We start from the raw sequence: 25,066 nt of genomic DNA, 5'->3' as shown, positions 1-25,066 counted from the left end.
ATGTTAAGGTTCATTATTCCTTTAAAGGCACAATACCCAGCAGCTTGCCACCTTAACTGGGGTTAACATTCACTTTAAATCAAACACGGCACTTGGTTGGTTTAGCTTAAAAGTAAAACAAGTTTATTAATAAAAGAAAATAGGATTTTAAGTGAGGGTACCAGATCGATCTATCCAGATCAATTGAGTGGTCAGCGAAGACCCGCTCAATCAATCCGGAAGTCGACTTGTTAAAACTACCCTCTCAATTGGTGCAGCGCAGTGAAGATGCCAGTTAAGAAGTCGACGGGAGTTACACAAGCTACTCTGTGTAGCTTGCGTAACTCCTGTCGACTTCTGCTGAATTTTAAGGTAAGTGTAGACCAAGCCTGAGTTCAAATACAAAGGGTAAAGTTGGAAATAGTTACAAGCAAATAAAAGTGAAAAGCGCATTCTAGAGGCAAAGACTTAACACAACAAGATACAGGTTTTGTTCAAGACAGTTTCCTTACCTTTCTTCCTTCCACAAAGGTACTGACCAACCTCTCAGGTCAGGATCTGCCACAAAGTCCAAAGTGCTCTGTTCCTTTGTCGTCTTAGGTAAAATAACTTGGGATTCTTTACCCCTCTCTTTATAATCCAAAGAAGTTTTAAAATGGATTCTTCTGAAGATGACCCCCAAAATAAAGTTCATTTAAACTTGGTGGTGCCTACCAGATGGCAGAACCACATTCCTTTGTCTAGAATGGGGTAACTTTAGTCCTGGTTGGCAGATACACTTTGATAATGTAATTTCTAACATGTCTGTAATTTTAAATTTGTCCTCTGTACATGTAACACACAATAATATTAATGAACAGTATGTTGTTAGCTTTCTATTGATATCTTACCTGACACCTTTTAGATAGAGGTTATGACATTAGTGAATTGGGGTACACTGAGCTAGTGAGGCCAGATGAAAATCAATACCAGATATTAATGTGCACCGTGTACCTTGCCTCTTTCATTGGGATGTTGTTAGGGTCACACCTCAGTCACAGTATTGTCATAGCTTCCCTAGTTTCTGAGCTGCTACAACTCTTCCATTGAACCTCTAAAGTCACCCCCCTGGGGATAGGAGTGGAGTTTCTTCACAGTTGGCCTTTGGCTTCTAGAGGTGTTATTTCACAAAGGCTGCAAATCTGTCAGCCAAATGGGATCTTGCAAGGAAAATTAGAAACTTAGTTGGGGATTCATGGGGAGAAATAACTTCAAATTATTATTCTTTGTATTACAGCACCATCTAGAGGTCCCAACTGAGATCAAGGCCTTGATGTTTTGGGTGCTGTGAGACAGTCTCAGCCTCACAGACCATTTAGGTTAAATAGTGGGAAGGGATGGGGAAGGAAAGTGACTTGCCCAATGAATAGAACTTATATCTCCTGACTCCCAGCCTGGTGTGCTAGCTATCTGTCTATGGCAGAGAAAGGAAGGTCTCCAAAATCACTGAACAGGTGCTTTTCGGTATTTAATGTGCAGATGACACAGAAGCTGAAAGCATGTACTTTGGATACTATGAAGTTGCTCAGCTTTACCCTTTTTTTTCAAATGAAGTCACTCCCACCCAAATGGCCTACAGTAAAAATGTCTGTAAATAAACAAATCAATTATGTACATTTTTAATTTTCTCTTGGGCCAGAGGAATGATGGCTGGGGTGAGCAGGATGGGATTTTCTTTCCCCTATTACTCCTAGAAGAGTACTCTGACATGTCCACATTTATCAGAGTGGGTGGTTTTACAATAGGCACAATATAAATGATGTCTTCTATTCTGTTTTACAACTAAACTTCTCTAGTCCATTTAAAAAAAAAAAAGGAAAAAAAAAAAGCAGAATCTATGAAATCTGAATTGGGAAGTGCCCTTGTAATAAACACAAATCCTTTATGCAAATCCATTAGGTATACTTAATCCTGCCTCAGCACAGGAGGGATGGACTAAACAACCTCTTCAGCCCTATACTTCTATGTTATTACGATAACACCAATATTCTATGATGATTTCTCTTTTAAAAGTGATTGAACTTTGTTTTAGTTTTGGCACTCAGAGAGAAACCATAACTTCTGAACGTGTAGTTTGCAATGAAATCCATTTAACCATAATTTCTAATAGCAAAGAGAATAGTAGATGAAATACGATGTGGAGAAATTTTTCTTATAGGGGAAGGCCAGATGCCTGGAGTCTAATGCAAATGTTTCCAGTCTTGTAACAAACTTACCTTTATCTTTCTGTTCCTGTATGTGCCTTACTCTGTTGTGTTAACCTACTCTTGTCTTTGTGGGCTATGATTTTTCAAAGGATCTTAAGGCAGTAGGCACTTGCTCCCGTTGAATTTTCAGCCTAACTCATTCAGCTACTCTGCAAATCCCAGCCCACAACAAGGAGAGGGTAAAAGGCCAAGTATTTCAGTAGAGACTATTGCCTCAGTTTTGGAGTATTTACTTGGAGATGCCTTGAAGGGGTGTGCTTTTCTTACGGTGCTAAGCACCTAGTTTTAAAATCAGGCTCTGTTTGCAGGAGTTTAATTTTGGACACCCAAGTCACTAACCCAAAATCTTGGCCAAAGGTTCTAATAAATACGCATACAATGTGAAATACTTATTGAGCTGAACTATTGGGCACCTAAGAAATATGCAAGATTTGTGTAGGCTACAACCAGTTAGAGTGATCTTACATAAACCTTGAGCAGCTTTGAGAGTCTGATGGATATGAAATGACACCTGAGAAGGCACACAACTATCCAGGTGCTTCCATCGTGCTGAGTCCAGGTTAGAAAATGTTCAAACTGGTCCCTGTGACAGAAGCATAGTGGTGGTGGTGGTGGAGAGTGGGTAATGTTTTGGACAAGAAGCACCACAGATGAATTTGAAAAGATTTGGCCTAACTTTTTAGAAATCTTTGATTAATTCTTAGTGGGTAGAAACAGAGATGTAATTCTGCTTTCCCCTCCCTGCTCCCCTTCCTTTCCTTTTCCTCCTTTCCCTTTACTTTTTAGTTATTTTTGTGTGTTCCCTCTTTTTTGGGGGGGGGGGGAAACCTCAATAAAATATAAAAGAATACGATAGGGAGGCAGACACGTTGCAAGCGTGAAGTGTGAGAATCTTAACAGATTGGGTAACATACACCAACAGTGGCGCAAAACAGTTTAGAGGGCCTATTGGGTCCTATATTTTGCATGCAAACAGCGTTGGAGGGAAAACTGTTCCCAATTTGTTTTTTACAGGAATATGAGCTTGGTAATTAGGTCCTAACTTTAAACATTGTTTTGGATTTGTTCCCACCACTTGCATTCTCTCCCCTGCTGTTGCATTAATGAGCAATTCCTCATGATCCTGTTCTAAATATTTTAATTTAATTTGCCACTGTTGTTGTAAAGTCACATACGGGGGAATCTGCTTATAGCCAACTCTGATGTAATGAAATTCTGCTTACAGTGAAGTAGAGAAGTCCAAAATTGTTTCAGTGCATTGCAATGGGCAAATGATAGAGACCGTGTCAGAATCAGAAACTTAGAGTGCACTTACGTGAAAATGACTTTGCTTTTCACAATCTAACTTCCAACAGCAGTGCCCTCCTACAGCAAAGTCAAAGGTAACTTTTAATAAAAATTCTTTATAGTTTTGAGACCCAGTCCCATCTGGCAGCTTCGAGACATGGACAATTAATGTTCAGGTTTCTTCGTTTAGAAATACAACAGACACTGGAAAAAGACCTTGTCCAGAACAGTACTTTTGGCATGAGCAATCTTCCCCCTTTGGCAGAGTCCCACACAAGGCTCCCTCTGCTGTGAAGCCCCTCATGCCTGTAGCATTGTATAGTCAGGGTCAGGATAGTGTCCATGCTGAAGGGCCTTCAGATTCATTATGTGCTGGAGAGTAGACTCCACATGGGGTTCTAAACATCTGGATACAGAGGGGAATGGGTTGCTGGATCCAAAAATAGGTGGCTGCTGTGGATTAGAGGCTCTGCGCAGACCAGCATTGGCAGCTAATCCATTAATAATGGCCACAGAATGGATGCAGAGCTGATCTGTGCCCTGTGTGTGGGTTAGTGGGTGGATTCCCATTTCCCCAACCCCTGCTTAGTTCCCTGTGCAACGCTCACACCGGCTGTGTGGAGGGTGGGAAGAAGGGAGGATCAGGTGAATTTCACCCCTAGATCTGAAATGCTGGGCTGGGAGCTGGATTGTTCATGTTGCCATGTGCAACAGATATTCTCAAAAGGCTGTTTGAAACACATGTTCAGGGCCCAATCTTGCAGTGTGCCAGGTGTCCTCTGCTCCCATTAAAATCAATGGGAGCTGAAGGAAATCCAGCATCACATAGGATGAGGCTCAGGATTTGTCTACACTGCAGCGGGAAGTGTAATTTCCAGTTTGGGAGATGTACATGGGCTGGCTTTGACTGAGCTAATGCACTAAAATTAGGGTAGCCATGGTGATGCGGGCAGTGGCACAGGCTGGTCCCCTAAGTACAGTCCGGTAAGTACTCCAGGCAGCTAGGCTGCTATTTTTAGCATGCTAGCTCATCAAAACTGGCTCCTATATGCCTGCCTGAGCTGGAAGTTACACTTCCAGCTGCAGTTTAGATCCACTCTTAGGGAGAGTCAAAATGTTCAGGATTCAGGGCTTGATACAAAGCCTAACAGAGTTAATGGAAAGGCTCCCTGGGGCTCCCATGAATGTTGAATTAGGTTCTGGATGAGAAGTGTTTGGAAATGGCGTTATAACAGCAGCCAATGGTAATACCTAATTTTTACATAGCATTTTTCATCATGGATCTCAAAGCACCTTGCAACACTAAACACAGGCACAATTCCATTCATGACCAAGAACCGAGGACTCTGCTTTTTTCTTATTTAGGGCCTGCTCCTGCAGACATGCACGTTAGTAACTTCACTGCCTTGCGTGTGCCTAGTGAAGTCGGCTGGATCAGAATGTAAGCTCTTTTGACCTCAGATCATATCTTCCTGCTTGTCTCTAAAGCATGCAGTTGGCATTATATAAATATTATGTTCCTTTAAAATTCCATGAGTATTCTTCTGGAACTATGCTTTTTAATACGAGGGGCAATTAAAAATTAAAGTCCATTTACCCATTATATTATTCATTATCTTAGATTATAACTATAGAAGTAATATAATAGCACTACAAAGGCAGCTGCCTTCAAGGATCTCTTAATTAACAAGACATAAAACTTGTCTTTTTTGCGCTGTTTTTTTAGTTAAATTCAGTGGGCAGGAATTATAGCAAACCAAGTCTTTTTAATCTATTTTTTAAGGTAAATTAGACAACCCCCAAAGAAAAATACTCATAAATCTCTTGCTTCATAAAGTAGTATAGTGGTACATTATAAAGTAATTATATTTTTATGGCAGATTAATCTGTACTGTATTATTTAGCTCTTGAAGCTTCACTGCTGGTTTGTTGCTTTCCTGATGCTAAGTGTTAATACCGTGGTTAAAAGAACAGGGCTAACTTGTCATACATCATTCTGCTTGACATGCTGATGTGCTATGGCGTTAGTCATGTATAACATGTATTATGTCTGGGTTATTGGCTGCTGCCTTCAGTGACCCATACCTGTGACAGCTGACGTTTTTGTCAGATTGTGAAAATCTTTCACTTTAGTCGGCATCATGCCTCTTATTTTAGAAGTCATACCAGGATAATGAAAAATTATCCCCGCCATAGGATTATGTAAAATGCAGAATTACTCTTCTCCCTCCCCACACATTCCCAGTTGGCATTTAAAAAATAAAAAGTCTGACCATTGCAAAAGATGCTCTCTGCATGAGAGTATATCAAATCCAAGTGGATCTGAAAAGTCATTCTCTTTGGCCAAGATTCTTCAACAATAGGAATCTAGAGTAAGGCTCCTGAGTCTTTAGCTGGGCACACTGGTAGGGTGTGCTATATCCCTTTATGGGACAGTCTGGCATTTACAGCCAAGATATCCTGGGTGCAGTCCAGGAATGCCCTGCCCTGTCCTTGGGACTGAGCTATATAAACAGGAATAGAAAGCTGAGCAAGGGAACAGGGACTAGAAGCCAGTCTGGCTACTAGAGGGCAGGCAGCAGGTCACTGGCCTGACCTGGGCCCTGTAGACTGTTTTGCTGACTGTACGTTTGGTAGATTGAGTTAAGGGCCCTTATGAACTGGGTTAAGTTCAATTTGACCTAAGGAAAAGAGAGAGAGCCTGCTTGCCTTCTAGAGCAACAAGAGAACTAGGGAATGCTGCAGGTGACTGGGATCAGTTTGGAAGTCTTCTAAAAAGGGACTTTTTTGTGTTTTGGAGGTTTTTTGGGTTAGTTTTGGCCTCCCACTTCTTGGATCTTCTACAGGCATGTAAATAAGTGGTCTGATTGACATTCAAAACTGCCAAGCACCCATCAGCTGCCAGTGGAGTTGATGGGTGCTTAGCAATTTTGGAAATTGGACTGCTTATTTAGATTCCTAACTATTGATTTTAGGAGCCTAACTTCTATTTTTAGAAATCTTTTGCCCTGGTTTCATTTAGATTGTTACATAGGATAATCTTATATAGCTGGATTATTCCCCTTCCTGCTCCCTGAGTAGGAAATTCCCCACATTGTTTGTCAATGTATTTTAAATGTTGCAGTTCAATAATGATGATGATACCACAGTGCTTTTCACCTTTAGCTCTCAAAGTACTTTACACAGGAAGTCATTTTCACTGTTGTACAAGGATGGAAACTGAGGAACCGTTATTTTTAATGTTTCAGTTTTTTAATAGCATTTTCATGGTCTTAAACTGTACATGTCATTTTTTCATTAAAATCTTGCGGTGGTTATTCTGAGTCAGAACTGAGTTGGTATTCTAGCTGGGGTTGTGACCAGTGTCCCAGCATGGTGATACAGGAGATGATGTTTTACAGATGAGACTTAAAATTGAGAGTTGACTGCTTGAGTTTTGTTAAAACTGCTAGGGCTCTTTTCATGATACGTTGGTAGCCTTGATGTACTGGCCAGATTCCAAGGCTGATAATTAATTTCTGCCTAGCTAAATTGCCCATGTGATTTGAATTGGATATAGTGGTCATCATTTCCTGTTCTGAGTAGTTGTTGCCTGCTGTTTTAACAGCTGCTGTATTACCCTAGTGACTGCTGCTGTATTTCATTGGTCGATAAAGCGATTCCTTTATGTATAAAGGCCCTGATCTTGCGAATAATTAGGCCTGGATTCACAAAAACATCCCTGTTTATGAAAGCACTTAACCATTTGCTGAACTGAGTTCTTATTACTGGTCTGCTTATTCCCTATGGATATGTCTACACTGCAGCTGAGAGGTGTGATTCCTAGCTTGAGTTGACAGACATGTGTTAGCTCTGCTCGAGCTAGTGTGCTAAAATAGCTATGTGGCTGTTGTGACATGGATGGTGGCTTGGGCTTAGACTCCCAAGTTTAAGCCCATCAGAGCCCTGGGTCTGTGCTTGCGTGGCCAGCCTGAGCCACTGCCTGTGCTTCAGTGTCCACAAGGCAATTTCTAATACAGTAGCTTGAGCAGAGCTAACTCCTGTCTGTCTACCCAGGCTGGAAGGCTCACTCCGAGCTGCGGTGTAGACATATCCTGCTTGTTCTCCTTGAGCTCAAGCCATGTTTTTTTGAATTAACAACATTTCAGGATTGAGCCATATGTTAGCCGTGTCCAAACCACGTTGTTCCAGCTGCTCGTCTTCTCTAATATTGGATTTACCTAATTTCCTGTTTAACAATAAATTTGAAGTATGTTTTTGCTGGTAGCGGAATAATTTGATTTGCTGCTCTTTTATTTTCAGGAGCATTGCACCTGATTTCCTACTGTAGGTATGCATTTTACATGACAGTTCTCCAGAGCTAGCCTAGAAATACAAATTTTAATCAGTAAAGGAAATTTGGTAAATGATTTATAGAGAGAAGCATATTAAAGTGGAAAAATAGTGAGGACTCTGGATCTACTTAGTAAAACCATTTTCAGATCTCAGCACAAACGTTTTGTTAAACCTTATATCCAGCAATTTTTAATCAAATAAGCAGAACAAAGACTACATTGGAATAACAAAGTGAGGATGATAGTTTACAAATATTAGAATATAAGTACAATGGGTCATAGAGAATCCCAAAGTTTAGTGTTATGGTTTTGGTAGGTGAGCAAAAGACATGAATCATAGTTAGCTCTCTACCTTTTTTTTTTTTTTTAAGGCCTCATTCCAGCAAAGTACTTGAGCACATGCTTAACCCTGAGCATGTGAGTAGAACCACTGACATGCTTAAGTGCTTTTCTGGACGGGGTCTTGTTAAGGAAACTGGTAGCGGTGTGTTCCCTGAGCATCTCTGTAAATTATTCTTGTTCTTTCATTGGAAGGATTGTGAATTTGGCCAGTAACAGCTGCTGGTTTGACTTGAGAGAAGTCGAGTGAAGGAATTGCCATCCAAGAACCAGATATGAAATGTAGAAGAATTGATGGCAAGTTTTTTCCACCTTTTAAATAATTTACAAATACACATTTTAATAAATGGATTTCTCTTTGTAAATAACAGGCAAATGTGTTGAGGCTATAGAAGAATGAGAAATGGTTTATGCATTTCAGCCTTGGTTACTAAGGAAAAAAATAGGATAATTAAAACCGCAAATTTTAAAAATCTGATTTGCAGTTGTTTGTTTGTCCTGGCTGGTACAACTTTCTTGTGCAGAGAATCCCTAGTATTTATGGAATCTGGTCCCTAATCAGGTTGATATTTATTTGGTCAATTTCACTTCAGGTTCTCTTGTACTAGCTCAGTGCAGGAATGGTTTGGAATGCAAACACTGTAGGGGGTATCTATGTTTGGAGAAAAACTAATTTTTAAGGAACATCTGAGGTGCTCTTTGACATTGTAAACCTGGGATCAAATCAGAACTAACACTGGCCTTGTCTTCACTGCTTGCAAAGGTATTTTCTTACAGCATGGTAACAAAGTCCTAAGTGGAAGTAAGATAGAGTTTACCAGAAGTCAGCACTATATCCCTGCCTGGGGCTGACATTGCCTAGTTTATCTTGTAGTAAAACTGAAGTGCCTTGTCCTCGCTATAGTTTTTTCTGCCAGAGAGCCTTTTTTTTCTTTGTTCTAAGCAGCAAAGACAAAGCCCAAGGACTAGTCTACACTAGAAGCGCTACAGAGGTACTGATGCATCTGCACCGCTGTAGCATGTCTGGTGAAGACTCCGTATGCGGCATAATAAAACCACCTCTGTGAGAGGTGGTAGCTATGTTGGCAGGGGAAGCTCTATTGTGTACAAGCCCCAAGTCACTTTAAACTGACATTTTAATAACATGCCTAAACAACGTGTGTTTTTGGATCACAAGTAATGGTAGATACAAGATAGGTAGCCAGTTCTGTTTTTATCTTAATGACAGTGCTGGACAGTCTAAAGCAGTGTCTCTCAGCCTTTCCAGACTGATTTGTCTTGCATACCCCGTTTCACCTCACTTAAAAACTTATTGCTTACAAAATCAGACATGAGACAAAAGTATCACAGCATGCTATTACTGAAAAATTGCTTACTTTTTCATTTTTACCATATAATTATAAAATAAATCAATTGGAATATAAATATTGTACTTATATTTCAGTGTATAGTGTATATATTGCAGTATAAACAAGTCTGTATGAAATTTTAGATTGTGCTTTTTAGGAAGACTGTTGTAAAACTAGGCAAATATTTAGATGAGTTGATGTACCCCCTGGAAGACCTTTATGTACCCCTAGGCGTATGCATACCCCTGGTTGAGAACCACTGTTCTAAAGAGAGTAAGTTAAACCTCATTACTATGTGCTATGTGAGTTAACTTTTTAAGGAAGTCTTTCACTTTTAGCATCTGTGCAAAGGAAGCCCTTTAAAAGTATTGGAATTCTGACTGTTGTGAGTGAAGTTGTTTAGCTCAGAAAGAATCAGAATTCATTACATTGCTGCGATGAGTCAGATTGGAATTATTCATTTCTTTTGTTAATTCTTGGAATTTTAGGGAAAAGTATTGGTGGTGTAACAACAAACACAAACGAATAGATATAACATAATGACAGAGAAGAGATTGCATGCATGTCCTGTTGTTTGACAACTTACTCTTTGGAGTAGGCTAGGTGGCATAGTTCACTTGGAATGCTGTCTTTTTAGAGCCTGGAAATTTAGGTATTGCAGTGAATTAGGGAAAAGCTAATCTGAGCTCTCCCGAAGTCCAGAGGTAAGCCTGGATCAATTAGAGAGGTGCCACTTCACACTCAGAATCAAGAATCTCGTTTCTAAAACTCTGTCACCAGGTTGCTTTATAATAGTTTGGAAGCTTCTACATTAAAATTAGGGAATGAAATCTGGGATTTGATGACCTCATGGTGAATTTATTTGCTGTGTCTTGGATTTATTGGTTTTATGCATGGGGATGCCAGTTGTTGCATATTGTAAATTGGTGCATGACTACAGCTTTCTTTATAGAAAATATCTATAATGAGTGATTTGCTACTGTGTGATAAATTGTGGCCAAGGTTATGATAACTTTACTCAGGACTTAAGTTAGATTGCTTTTGGAGTAAAATGCTCCTCAATCTGAGAAAGGGCATCAAAATCTGACCCTGGGAAATTATTTTTCTATCTTCAGAGGGGCTGCCACTCCAAAAGTTCACCTTGCCTCCTGCTCCTATGTTTATAATAAACAACCTGCCAAGGGCATCAGAAATGAAACAGTGGTCCAAAAATGTGCATGTATGTAAGAATTTAAGTCATTATATATTTTAATAAGGGTTAGTACTTGGCAATTCAGATCCTTTAAAATTGTTGTCTGAGGTCAATGTCTTTGTCAGAGTGAGCAGGAAATACTAATGAAAAATCCAAAAGCTGATTTCTACAGTTGTTTCCAATTCATAATCTAATACCTACAAAGTATCTGCAAAGCTGGACTAAGACAGTAGTCATTTCATGTAGGATTTATGTAATATAATCTTCCACGAGTCTCTCTTTCCATTTAAGGAAAGCAACTGTTGCATTTCATTTGTACAACTCACATTACTTATTTGTTTAATTCCATTAGGAACAGAATATAAATTTACTTTGAAGACCAGGTGAATAAAATGCCTTATTTTAGTACATAGACAAGGTGGGTGAAGTAATATATTTTCTCAGACCAGCTTCTGTTGGTGAGAGAAACAAGCTTACACTGAGCTCTTCTTCAGTCTATTTATATCGAAGGAAGATATATAACTATTCACCAGAGTTTGCTTTCAGCTATAGAATAGAAATTCCATGCACTTTGTGTGTATTCAGTACTTAAAAATCTGACTCCTAACTCCATGAATATGTTCAATTCATTTTACCTGAGGATTCTCACGCTTTAATGAAGGAGGATGTTAAATCAGCACCTGCCTGACTGAGTGCCTGATCCTGCCCTCCCAGGGACAGGCCTTGGGAGGAGGAAATCTCTGCAGGCATCTCTCTCATGGTATCTCATTTGGTGAGGTTTCCTTCTTCCCATGAAAAAGCCTAAGAGGTTCCCCAAATCTGTTGGAGCCTGATGGTCTGCAGAATGCCAAGGCCAACTGGGTGTAAGCCCAGGGTGTATCTACTAGCTCTGGCCACTGATGGTCCTGCTTTTGGTTCTCTGGTGAAGTGCGAGTTCTCATTTAGTAGCATTTTGCACTTTGCACAGATGTGCTCAAGACGCAAGGCAATGGGGCATCAGGTCCATTGTCTGATCCTGATCTGCTGAATATTTACAGCCCCCACTGAAATCAGTTGCAGATGTTCAGGATCAAGCACAAGATTCAGCATTGCTTTTATAACTCATGTTATGAATTCCACTGCCCCTGCCCCCCTTTGAAGGGAAATATGTTTTCTCTTGCTCCTAACTGTAGCTGTGCAGGACCATTAATTAGGCAGCTGTTTATAGTAACAATTGTGATACTCATCCCCTTCATCTGAGATTAGAACTGGGATGTTTTATGAAGAATTATTATATCTGATCTACAAAAAGATTAATGTAAAGGGGAGGGAATTAAAAAGGTGATAAAAATAAAAACCTTGTCCCTCTTGGTTATTGAAGCAGGAAGGGAGCACTTTGTCAAGCTGACATGCAGAACCTATATTAGCAGATTCTGGAATGATGAATAGTAAAGAAAGCACTGTCTCCTATATTGGATTTAGCTGAGAGCTGAGATGCATGGGATACTTTGGCTTTGCGATTTGGGCAAAGTCAAAGCTTGTACCTAGAACAAATGCTCACTTACAAATTGTATAGGATTGGAAAAATTCCTGACATAGTTGAAAAGTGAGATTTGTGTCCAACACTAGAGGTGTCAATCATGGTCTCTGCCGTTCTAGTAGAGAGACGTATAATTCCGACCCTACTGATGGTAACAGGATTCAAAACAGTCTCCTCTGGAGCGAAAGGTTTTATCTCCTTGTCTACTGAGTAATAGCTTTGGATTCCAGAGCTTATTATTATAGGATTTTTATTACCATTTTTGTTCTCTATGCCCCTCATTGGCAATTGGAAGATGCGATGTTTCAAGAAATGAATCAGTTGTACAATAATAATCTAATAGGAAGATGCTGTTTTTCCTCAAGGTTCTCATTGAATAGTGTTGTTTTAAATGTTTTTTCCTTAAGTAGAAGAGCCAGCTCCTACTTAATCAGTGTGTTTGGGGTTTACTGCAAAAGTATGGCAGTGTCAGTACATGTTTCTTGTAGTGGACGAGGGGAAAAGGTCACTTATGAGATTCTCTAGTGTGTTGCATAGACTTGATTTAAGAATCCACCGGCATAGTAAAGAAGGTTTAAAAATTTTGCGGGAATAGATGGTGCCATGTGGTATATATCCAGCAGGCTTCTAGTTTGACATGGTCCTGACCAAAATACTGTATAAGGCTGATTTTAATTAACTGTTTAGCACAATGAGCTCCAGAAAAACTTCTCATAAGCAAATTTTCTACTTTTCAGAAGTTTGCCATGATTTGATACCTTAGGGTGAACATACTCTTGATGAGGACTCTAAAAGGAAAAAGAACAGAGAGGATATCAGGAAAAAATTAGGACTGAAGAGTGGTGGCACTGCAATCCCACACATGAGGTCTCAGTGCATGAAGTGGGGGAGCTGGGTTGTGCCGGGGGGCGCTCCCAACCCTCTCCCACCCCAGAATAAAAAGAAATAACTCAAAATTCCCAAAAAATGAAATGAAAAAATATTTTAAAATTTCAGAGTTATATTTTTATATATGGATTATTAAGTTTCTCTACTCTGACCTTCTGCAAATAGTAAGCCATGGAATATCACCCAATAATTCTTCCATTGCCGGTTAGATCAGAAATGGGGCCTATAACTTCATTTAGAGTTAGAGGGTAAAATTTTCAAAAGCACCTATGTCACTTAAGCTCCCAAATCTCATTTTTAAAAATGACCTAGGCACTTTGGACTCTGTCACTTAGACATAGTTGTTGTTCATCATGAGTGAAATTCAATAATAAGTGAAAATTTTAAGTGCCATAAGTGCTCTGGCTATACAGAAATATACTAAATATAGAGCTATTGTAAATGGCTCATGAAGTATGTGAGTATAAAAGGCTATCTTTGCACTGTATTGGCTAGGGAATACTGACCAAACACATCTATAAAAGCCACATTGTCATGTTGATGTTATGTTGATGGCATACATGAAGAAGTTAGATAAACATAAAATACTCGTTCTGGAAGGTTGTAACGTAATGTCCTTTATTTTTTTTTTAATTTGGAACCTTAATGTGCAAGAACCAAAACCAGAGAGAGACAAAGGAGGCTGCTCCCTAAGGCAGAATCTCACAACTCATTCCACCTTGCTCTTGGCTGGTTCTTTGCAGACTGACAGCTGAAGACCCAGAGTGCACTCTTCCTTACAGAAGCCCTGAGTCTGCAAGGAGTACAAGGAAAACTCCTGAGAATTTAAAGTGACAGCTTATAATTTTAACATAGTTTTCAATATAGCACAGTCAAGAAGTATAACAAAACAAAATAGATCTGTTGGTATCTTACAAAGAGATTATCTATTGTAGAAGGAACTCCTTGACTTATGCATTTTGTTTTTTTTACTGGAATTAAGCAAATCTGAAGAAGAGCTTTCCCAAAGTGGTACTGGAAAAAAACCTTTATCTCTGTGAGATTATTTGTTAGTGTAAAAATAGTCCTATAGGAGTTGGTTATTCAGTTTTTTGAGAATAGTAGACTAATACTTTGTAAAAATTCTGTTCCTTGTCTGGAGCTGTTGGCTAATAAGAATAATTAGAATTGCTGATGAATGCTCTGATATTGTCAAGGATGTATTATCTCAGAGTACAGGACTGAATTATGTCAATGATACACCTTATTTTAAATGTGGCAGCTTGTGTCCTTAGGTAGGTGGATGTTATAACATGTTAGTAATTTTCTGAAATTTTTGGCTCTTCTTTTTAATATATTGATTTTAAAAAAAACACAAAAAAACAGAGTTCTGTGGCACTTTAAAGACAAACAAATCTAATATTTGCAGGCATAAGCTTTCGAGAGACTTCAGCTCTCTGCATCTGAAGAAGAGAGCTGAAGTCTCTCGAAAGCTTATGCCTGCAAATATTAAATTTGTTAGTCTTTAAAGTGCCACAGAACTCTCGTTGTTTTTGCTGTATACAGACTAACACGGCTACCCCTCTGGAACTATTGATTTTAAAGTTTATCTGACTCTTATCACTGTGAATGGATTTGGTTCAGTGTACTTTACTGCTCTTTTCTCATGCTACACTCCCAGTTGTTCATTAAGATCCGAATCAGTTGGTTATCTAATCTACCTTGATTATAACCTTGTGATGATGGAAGCTAGTTTTTTTTCCTTCTGTAATTATGTCCCATGACTGTAGGCTGTTGGGAATTGTTGGTCTATGTCGATATTTTAAACCAGGCTAAAGGGATGTTCCATATGTTTGTTGCTGCTTTTCATTGTTTTTAATTAGTGATATTTTTGTAGAGTTGAATTGTACGCTGCCCTCAACTCCCCCCTGTGAATGGTTAATTTAGAAGAGTTGTGCTTTGTATTATTGGAGGAAGTCAGAACTATTCATTGGCATATGTTGTTTTCTTTCTCCAAAGTGACATGTTTGTATCTTCCTCCTAAAGACCATTTCTACAACTTTTAATTTCCTGATTTAGCTTGATCTGTCTCAGAGGAAGAGAAGAAGAGCATACAGTTTTCTGCAGCCTTTGTCAGATTGTATTTAGTTCCAATAGCAATGTTAAATGGTGCTGTTCCATGTGTCATTGATTCCTGGAAGAATGATGATGAGCCATAGATTTTTTTTTTTTAATAAAACATATGCATTTCCACACCCTCAAATTTCTTCTTCTCAAATGAATTATCACTTGGACAACAGTCTGTTAGCTTTTAATATTTATAACATTTGTAACTAGAGTTACTCTGATAGCTGTCTGAATTGAAATACAGATTGCTTTTCCTGAGACCATAGGGCACGTAACATTAGACAGTAAATGTTAACATTACAGTGTTTTAGATGGTAAACTCTTAAAGTGTAAGATGTTTTACTCTATGTTAGTTCAGTGCTTACTATGGTGGGATCCATTGGGGTCCCTATGTGCTGCCTTAATACAAACACTAATAATATTATGATAATATATGGATATTTTTGACTGTTAGTGCTCATGATTACATGTAAGGATTACTTACATGTAACATATTGCAGGATTGGGCCCATAGTCATTTTTAAAATTTATTTATATAAAATAAAAAAGTGAGAGAAATTAGTCTTTTTTTCCTACTCAGACTACTCTTGCAGTATTATTGCCCTCTGGAAATAAGTTACTTCTGTTTCAATATTAATTCCTGATGCTTATCTTTTTTTCTATCCCTTTGGGCAATATTTCGGTGTTCTTCATCTGTTTCTCTCAGAGTCACTAATGATTAGCTAATATTTTTTTTGTAACAGTTGGATTGTTAAAGTGATTGATAATACACACTGACTGCAGTTATTAAATACCAGTCTGCTCTCCCATTTTAAAGAATACTATTCATATTCTTGTAGCAGTTTCAATTTCGTGAAGTGTCAGACTTTTGAAACACTTTCAAATCTAAATTTTAGCCTATCAGTTGAGATCTAGAAGGCAGGAAAGCAACAAGCTAATCTGTACAGTACTTCATTATTAAAGAAGAAAATCTGCATGGACACAATGGGTTTATCACTTTTCCCAATTTAAATTTAAAAATGTGATGATGATAAAAATATTTAAACCCTCTTTCCATTTTCAGAATGCTGTGACTCACCTTTAATCTTTACCCTCAATTAAAAACACCTCCTGTCATCTCTTACAGATACAAGTGGGCACTTGTATGATATCAGTGTGCTTATATATTACATTTACTCTAATATACACTTAATGGTGTTATGAGGTGTTGATAAATTTTGGGAGAACACTTTTTATGGACTTTTCCCAAGGATCTTGCTACAAGCAGTGGAAACCAACTGCACTCAAGTGGATAGCACATTCCAAATGTATACTACGGCTGTGTATAACTTCTGAATTGCGCTTGTTTCTTACATCTTTGTTTCTGACCGGAGCTGTCAACACTTCCATTAGGCTAAGGGCCATGCTACTCTGCTACATATAGTGGCAATTATCATGACTATGCAAAGAGATTCTCACAACTCACTGATTGCGTCTGGAGTTATAAAATTCTACTGTATAAGAAGATATGTTCCACGTCTGGGGAAATGGCTTCAAGGCAGTTCCCCAGACACAAAAGGCTAGCCAACATCTCAGCCAAGTTTCAACAAAATCAAATGGACTCTGACCTGGTTAAGCAGCCATTCTTTGGCAGAAAGAAGGGTGTGAGCAAGAAATTTACATATTGGCAAAGTAAACAGCTGGAGGTTCCTATCCTCCAGACCGCCTGTCTCCTGAACCCCAGCTGGAGATGATCTTCAAAGTGAAAAGAGAGCTATAAGAAATGGAAAGAGATGCCCTAAAATACTCCTCCCTTTCTCTCTGCTCATGACAGACACAACACCTGAAAGACAAAGAGACCGCTTTGAACTAGGGGAGGGGTCCTGGCTGAAAGGATTCTAGCCAGTGAGATTGCAAAAGCATGTGATGAGAGAGCCATTTTTGCTTTAAATTCACTTAGCTTGTTAAGTTGAATGTTAATTGCATTTCACCTTTTATTTTCTTTGTAACCAATTCTGACTTTTATGCCTCTTTACCTGGAATCACTTAAAATCTTTCTATAGTTAATAAACTTTTTATTGTTTTATCTAAACCAGTGTGTTTGGATTGAAGTGTTTGGGAAACTCCATTTGAGATAACAGGGTCTGTGGATATCATTTTATATTAATGAAATAATGGACTTTCTGTGAGCTTGTATTGTCCAGAAGGAAAGAGCTGGGCAGTATAAGATGCACATTTCTGAGGGATAGTCTGGAATTGGGAGTTTGCTGGTGTCACCCTGTAATATAATACATGAGTGGCTGGCTATAACACGCCTATAAAATAGCTGAGAGTAATTTACATGCTAGAGGGGGTGTGGGAGTGGACCAAGAGTGGTTCTTGTTGTGAAGCGGCATAAAAGGCACCCCAGGTTGGAGAGATGAGGGGACACAGGTAGTCAATAATCTAGATTGTATCCTGGGTAATGCCACGATTGTATACCTGATTGCTTCAGAATCGTCAGACATGCAATACTGCTGAGATGTTACTGAAGTTTAGATTTTTTTTTCTTTAAATCTTTGGTTTCTTTTTCCACCAATAAGCTTATAAAAGATGCTGTATCCTTAGCATTCCCATTGTTCTTTCTCTTTTTACTAATCAATTTCATGACCTTGCTGTTATCTTTCCTCCTGAACTTTCCTTTTGCTACTTCAGTTATATCACAAAAATCTTCACCCTTCCATTCCCAGGAGGCAACAAGGTTATGAACAATGATGAGGACAAGTGGAGGACAGATATTTCGTTAATGCCAATATCATTCCTTCTTGATGTGCCAAGGTTCTTGTCACATGGACTAATGTCTTTTAGAAGTGATATCACTCATTAAAGTGAATTAAATTAATGTGATTATTGTGTCTTCAGAGATTATCTCAGCTGCTACAGATGGGCTTTCTATACATTGTAACTAATGAAGAATTTGGCAGCTAGCATGCTAACTTTCAAGAGAGATGCTGTTGGTTTCCTGTAAAATGTATATTAATCTCAAGTTTCTTCTTTTTTATTAACTTTTCTGTTAGCTTATCATATCAAACAATTGTTGACTCTTTATATACAAGGCCCTCATAGAGGTGTATCCCTTCAAGGACTTTGGGAGTTTAGCTTTTAAGGCTAGCAGCAACATTTTTAAAAGTACCTAAGTCTCATTGAAAGAGAATGGTAATTAGTCTGCTAAGACCCAGATCCTCAAAGGTATCTAGGTACCTAACTCTCTTCTATTTTAATCTTCACCTTTGAGGATATAGGCCCAAGTCACTTGCACTCCTGGCATTTTACCCTTTTTCCTTGTGTACCATGACTTTCTGAGGCTTTTTGCTCATAATGGGGGGAGGGAACAGTGAGGCATGAGGCGCTGGATTTTTAAAGATATTTAGGTGTCTACAGATGCAGATAGGCACCTATTTGCATCTTCAGGCACTTAAATACCTTTAAAAACCTGGCCCAAGATGCTTTTAAATATTAACTAAAGGAACAGTCTTCAGCCTTTGTTTTCAAGCAGTGGTATCCAGTCTGTTTTTGTCTGCTGCTCCTTTGGAGTAAATGATCTGAAATGCGATATATATTTATATCTATATCGATATATATATATGTTATAGGTTATATCTAAGTCTTGCAGTTTACATAACGGTGAAGGTTTCATAAAAATGGAAAACGACGTTATATGGAAACTAGATGCATACAGAGCTGAGGACGAGTGATGTACCTGGGAGTTGGAAATGCTACTTGAAACTCTCTGACTATCAGGAGGCATGGGACTCAGGAACCCTGGGTTTTATTCCTGGCTCTGCCACTGACTTAGGTGATTTTGGGCAAGTCACTTTACCTCCCTGTGCCTGTTTCCCTGTCTATAAAAAGTGGATAATTATATTGAGCTCCTTTGTGCAGCACTTCAAGATCTACTAATGTAAAGTTCTATATAAGAGCTCTAGGTATTGTTGTTGTTAATATAATATTAGCGCTAGGTATCATTATTAGCATATACTTCTGGAGTGAGGAAATAGCATCTTAGTATATTCTGTAATAAAATAGCTAGTGGGTATATGTACAACTCACCTACACTGAATGGAATTAGGATGCTGTATGAAAATTATGCCGTAGGCCCTATAGTGCTAACAGCTAGAGGAGCATCTCTTCTAACTCAAGTAGCAAAGGCTTGATTCTTCTGCTCCAGAAACATCTGACTTCTCTCCCTGCTGTTGATGTGAAATTCTGGCCATGGTATGCAGCCTAGTGACAACCATGAAGTCTTAGGTTGCCATGGATTTGTTATATTATCTTTTCAAAGTAAGCTGGCACTGCTGTAACATTTTACAGTCTATTCTCTGCCAAGGATGTAAAATGAGTTAATCAAAAAAACAATTTTGCTGGCAAATTGCTCTATAAATAATATTTTGTTCTGCCAGCCTCTGTTTAGAATATATTGAAAGATGAAGGACCTGGGAGTTATAGGGGGAAATGAGCTTTCTTAAAACATAAAACTAGAGCCTTGCCGTATTCCATAGTAAAGTGGCTTCCTTCTTACAGAAAGGTTGTTGCTAGTATCTGCTTGAGCAAGCTTGTCCTAAGAAAGGGACTAACAAGAAGAATTTTTATTATAAGTGAGAACATATCAATTGGAGGCAATAGAGGAGGTGCAAGACCTGGGTGTATTGGTTGATCACAGGATAACTATGAGCTGCCAATGTGATGCAGCTGTGAAAAAGGCTAATGCAGTCCTAGGATGCATCAGGTGAGGTATTTCCAGTAGAGACAGTGAAGTATTAGTACTATTATACAAGGCACTACCCCATCTAAAATACTGTGTGCAGTTCTGGTCTCCCATGTTTAGGAAAGATGAATTCAGACTGGAACAGGTTCAGAGAAGGGCTACTATGATGATCCAAAAAATGGAAAATCTACCTTTTGAGAGGAGACTCAAAGAGCTTGGCTTGTTTAGACTAACCAAAAGAATGCTGAGGGGAGATATGGTTGCTCTCTATAAATACATCAGAGGGATAAATACCAGGGAGGGAGAGGAATTATTTAAGTTGAGCACCAATGTGGACACAAGAACAAATGGATATAAACTGGCCATCAACAAGTTTAGGCTTGAAATTAGATGAAGGTTACTAACCATCAGAGGAGTGAAGTTCTGGAACAGCCTTCCAAGGGGAGCAGTGAGGGTAAAAAACCTAACTGGCTCCAAGACTGAGCTTGAGAAGGTTATGGAGAGGATGTTGATGAGTTAGCAGCATACCTCTCCACTGGCTGGTGATGGGACACTATATGGGGAGGGCTTTGCATTACAACAGAGAATTCTTTCTCATGTGTCTGACTGGTGGGTCTTGCCCACATGCTCAGGGTCTAACTGATGTCCATATTTGGGGTTGAGAAGGAATTTTTCCCTGGGTCAGATTGGCAGAGACCCTGGGTTTTTGTGGGGCTTTTTGCCTTCTGTAGCATGAGGCATAGGTCAATTGCAGGTTTAAACCAATGTAATGGTTCTGTAATTTAAAGTCTTTAAATCATGATTTTAGGACTTCAGTAACTCAGCCAGAGGTTACGGGGGTCTATTACAAGAGAGGGCAAGTGAGGTTTTGTGGCCTGCAATGTGCAGGAGGTCAGAATAGATGATCATGGTGGTCCCTTCTAATCTTAAATCTGTGTCTATAAAGAGTGAAGCAGCTGAACAGAATCACTCTATTCTTAAGAGACACACAGGGCCAGGTGTGTGTGTGTGTGTGTGTGTGTGTGTGTGTGTGTGTGTGTGTGTGTGTGTGTGTGTGTGTGTGTGTGTGTGTGTGTGTGTGTGTGTGTGTGTGTGTGTGTGTGTGTGTGTGTGTGTGTGTGTGTGTGTGTGTGTGTGTTCACTGTGGACATTTTAGGAAATTGGCTAGTGCAATGAGAAATCCCAGTGGCTGAATAGACTCTGTGTGACACTGAGCCAGAAAGGGTTAAGCAACTAGCAGGCTAAATGACCCAAATTCAACCTTTAAAGACTTACTAGAAAAGTATTTAAGTGTTATTTAGGGCCATTCCTTATAAATAGCTAACAGAGCCGTGTTAATTGCACTAAAGCTTTGAAATGTAGACTGGTAGTGTTCGAGAATTAGAAGAAGGTACTGATTGTATTTGTCTGTGTTTACCTGTATCTTGTTAGACGTTAACAATGTAACCAGACAGTTCCTGTCGGTTACTATGTTCTGTTGATTCAGAGATCAAAAGGGAATATTAACATTTAGATAAAAATGGGAAAAAGGGGGTTTTACTTCAGAGCAATAATGTATATTCTTCACCCAAGGAATACCTGCTGTCAAGAGAGTTTTGATAGCCTGCCAGAGATCTATAAAAAAACTCTAGGGCCCTCATCCTGTTGTTTGAGATCTGCTTAAGCTTGGCCAGCAGAAACTTGAGTCGCAAGACTGAGGTCTCCAGCTCCAGTCTGGATTATCCTGCTATTTCTCTAATTTGAACAAACTCTGTATATGGACTGCCTATTGGATTATTGTCTATGAAATTGATTCTGAAAGAATTTTGCAACTCAACAGCTCACCATCTCTACTGTGAAGCTGACCTAAGAACTTTATTCATTATCTTTATGTATATTGATCTTTTAACCAGTACTCTTTTCTTTTTTTAATAAATCTTAGTTTAGTTAATAAGAATTGGCTGTAAGCGTGTATTTGTGTCAGACCTGAAATATTCATTGACCTGGTGGGTAATGTATCCAATCTCTTGTAATTGGTAGTCCTTTATAAATGGTGAATATGATTTTAAATAATCCTCACCATATTTGACTTGGCTGTCTGGGTGGGAGCCCAGGGTTGGATTGCTTAAGGGAAACTGTATTTTTGGGCTTCTTGGTAACCAGTAAACTATTGTAGAAACTGTTTAGTTGCTGGCTTGGTGAATCTAATTATTAGAACAAACCACCAGTTTTGGGGATAGCCTGCCCCATTATTTGCAGTTTGTTCTAATTGAGCAGTCTTAGGCTATGGCTACATTGACGGCGGCAAATTTGCCATCATCAGATCGATTTCTCTGGATCGACTGAGCGATCAGTGCAGACCCGCTCAGTCGATCCAGAAATCGACATACTAAGACCAGCTACACAAGAGCGTAGCGCTGCATTGATGGGCACTCTGTTCCCGTCGGCGCAGCGCAGTGAAGACAGAGTGCAGAAGAGAAGCTCAGCAGTCGACGGGAGTTATGCAAATTTTTTGCGTACTTTGCATAACTCCTGTTGACTGCCGCCGAATCTCACAGGTAAGTGTAGACAGGGTCTTAATGTGCCAGCCCCCAGCGACCATGGGCACACTGTGTTTCACCAGTTATTGAAGGGAACAGCCTTGTGGAGAGCGATATTGTGGAGAGCAACTAGAAACCTAGCTGTAGTGGTGGTGATGCATTGATGAGATTCAGAGCAAGGATAGAATGCTGCTGCTGATGGATGGATGCTGGTTTATTTAATGGCATTGCAAATAATGCACACTATTTTTAATGGTTTATAGCACCATCTTTATGGATTAAGTCGTGAATGTGACACTTATAAATATTTTTGGTAGTAATTTTAATTGCCACTTTTGTTTCCAATAAAATGTTATGCATAACTGGTCACAAGAGAGCCTTTTCTGCAGCTACATTAAATGTAGCATACTATAGCAATTGTCAGACCAGGACAGATGCAGGCTCCCTCGAGTCTAGTTCTCATCTCCATCACTGGCGAATGCCAGATGATTCATCTGGATGAAGTAAAATATCTATATTGTAACTAACAGTGAAACGTCATACCAAAGGGGGAGAAACTTTTTTTTCATTCCTGCCGGAACCAAGTGATTGTCCTGATGAGTAAATATCCCCATATGTAATTATATATGGTGAGAGAATGTTAAATTCAGTCATGCTAGACCAAAAGTTAGTTCACATAGCAGGGGTTATTCCCTTCATTATCTAAATTACTACCGTTATTGTCCACAAAGAACAAATAGTCATTCTCCCCCACAGTTCTTGGAGCTAGGACTCTAGTGTAAAATGTTTTTGTTGTTATTGTAGTTTGCAAACTGTGAATGAAAGAGAGTGGAACATCAAAAGCTCATTAAATGGAGTACAAAGTAACTGTCACTGAACTGAGTTTTCCTCTATTTCAGCAACAGCGCACAGTGTATAGACTGACACTGGTGAAAGCTTGGAATGTGGACGAACTCAAAGCCTATGCTGAGCTGGTGTCCCTTGGTAAACCAGACTTCATTGAGGTTAAGGTGAGCTGTGTATCAGTGCTTTTACACTACATAGCTTCTATTTTTTTCCTCCCTCTTTCTGTTGCACAATAATTCAAGATTACAAGAGCACTAAGCAAATAAATGACGTGCAGAATTCTGCCCAAGGTTTTAATTGTGTATTAGGAATCATTTCTTGATTTTAATATGTTTAAAAGTTTGGCAGCCAGATTCCTCATATCTTGTACAAGCACTTTGAGGAGGTTCTGGTGTTATGCAGGACTAGTTTTAGACATCAATTTCTGTCTAACAAAATCATAGCCCACTAGTCTTTTTTTGTTTCTCATGAAAAGAGACACATGGCAGACTTTCACCTTCTCCTTGTATGTCAACTAATGTTAAAAATAACCTCTCTGTTGGGAGAGTTAGTGTGTAGTATAATTCCTCCAGACCAGAGCCCAAATTCTGCCATGGTATAAATTACGTATTGGGTGGAAGTGATGCCATAATGTGACTTGCCCCACTTTGACATTCAGGAAGTGTGCAAAACATGCGTAAGCTGCACCCTCTGGGTCCTGAAGTGTGGCTTGGTAGGAAAAACAATTAATGGGAGCAGCGAAGATAAAGCATCTTCACTCTATTGTATCTTAAACCCACATTAGTTGCCTTTTCTTCCAGAATTCACTAATTTGGCATCTAGTGGGTTGGTGGGTGGAACAAGTTCCACCACATTAGTCCTTAAGACCATTTTTTAATGAATCAACACCCACATTTTTCATAAGAACTGAATTTTGTCCAGAGACTTCCATAAGAGTTGAATCCATTTACACCAGGTGTGGATTCCTTCCCCCTCTTCCCTCCCCCCCGATTTACAACACTTACTCCTATCTCAACCATATTTACCTCCATTTTGGGAGCACGAGTCTGGAACCTGCTTCATTGGACCATGCAATGCAATTGTTCTATTTTATATGTTTTATGTGTTTTTTCTCCCATACCCATTGTTGAATATGAGAGAATAATACAAAACGAGATTTTAAATAGGGTAACAGGAAACCATCTCGATTATGCGCTGTCATACACTGTGAAACATTCAACAGACATCCAAGCCCCATCTTTTTGCACAGCAGCAATATTAGGGCATGTTTACACTTAAAATTGTGCAGCTGCACAGCTGTCGGGCATCAGTGAAGACACTGCCTATGCTGACGAGAGGGGTTCTCCTGTTGGCGTAGGTACTCCACCTCCCCAAGCAGTAGTAGCTAGGTTGAAGGAGAATTCTCCTGTCAACCTAGCACTGTCTACACAAGGGGGTAGTTGGTTTAACTGCGATGTAGTTATACTGACATCATTTAATGGTGTAGACCAGGCCTTAGTCTCTTATGGGGTTCCTGTTTTTACAAAGTGAACTTTGGAGGATGTGAGAAGTGGTGGTATTGAAATCAGAAAATAAGTTTCCTTCCTATAAATCTCTGGGAGCAAATATCCAGGACCCAGAATTTTCAATGTGTGTGACTTAGGACTTACCTACATGAGGAGTTATTCCCAATTAACTCCATGTATAGATACCTTAAATCAGCTTAGTCCACAATCAGAGCATGACACTCTTATAAAAAT

General features: G+C 39.2%; 1 protein-coding gene across 3 annotated transcripts in view; it reads left to right on the top strand.

The window, feature by feature from the left end:
* LOC137146567 (S-adenosyl-L-methionine-dependent tRNA 4-demethylwyosine synthase TYW1-like) overlaps positions 1 to 25,066 on the top strand; it is a 196,118-nt gene that overhangs the window by 66,633 nt on the left and 104,419 nt on the right. For all 3 annotated transcript variants that reach the window (XM_067537926.1, XM_067537925.1, XM_067537927.1), the window contains exon 14: positions 23,381 to 23,491. In XM_067537926.1, the coding sequence (XP_067394027.1) occupies positions 23,381 to 23,491 (111 nt within the window). The remainder of the gene's footprint in view (positions 1 to 23,380; positions 23,492 to 25,066) is intronic.

This window comes from Emydura macquarii, unplaced genomic scaffold, assembly GCF_026122565.2.
Source record: "Emydura macquarii macquarii isolate MOO-44397 ecotype Brisbane River unplaced genomic scaffold, CSIRO-AGI_Emac_v2 contig_450, whole genome shotgun sequence".
In the NCBI taxonomy this organism is placed as follows: Eukaryota; Metazoa; Chordata; order Testudines; family Chelidae; genus Emydura; species Emydura macquarii.
This window is presented reverse-complemented; position numbering and strand designations above follow the sequence as displayed.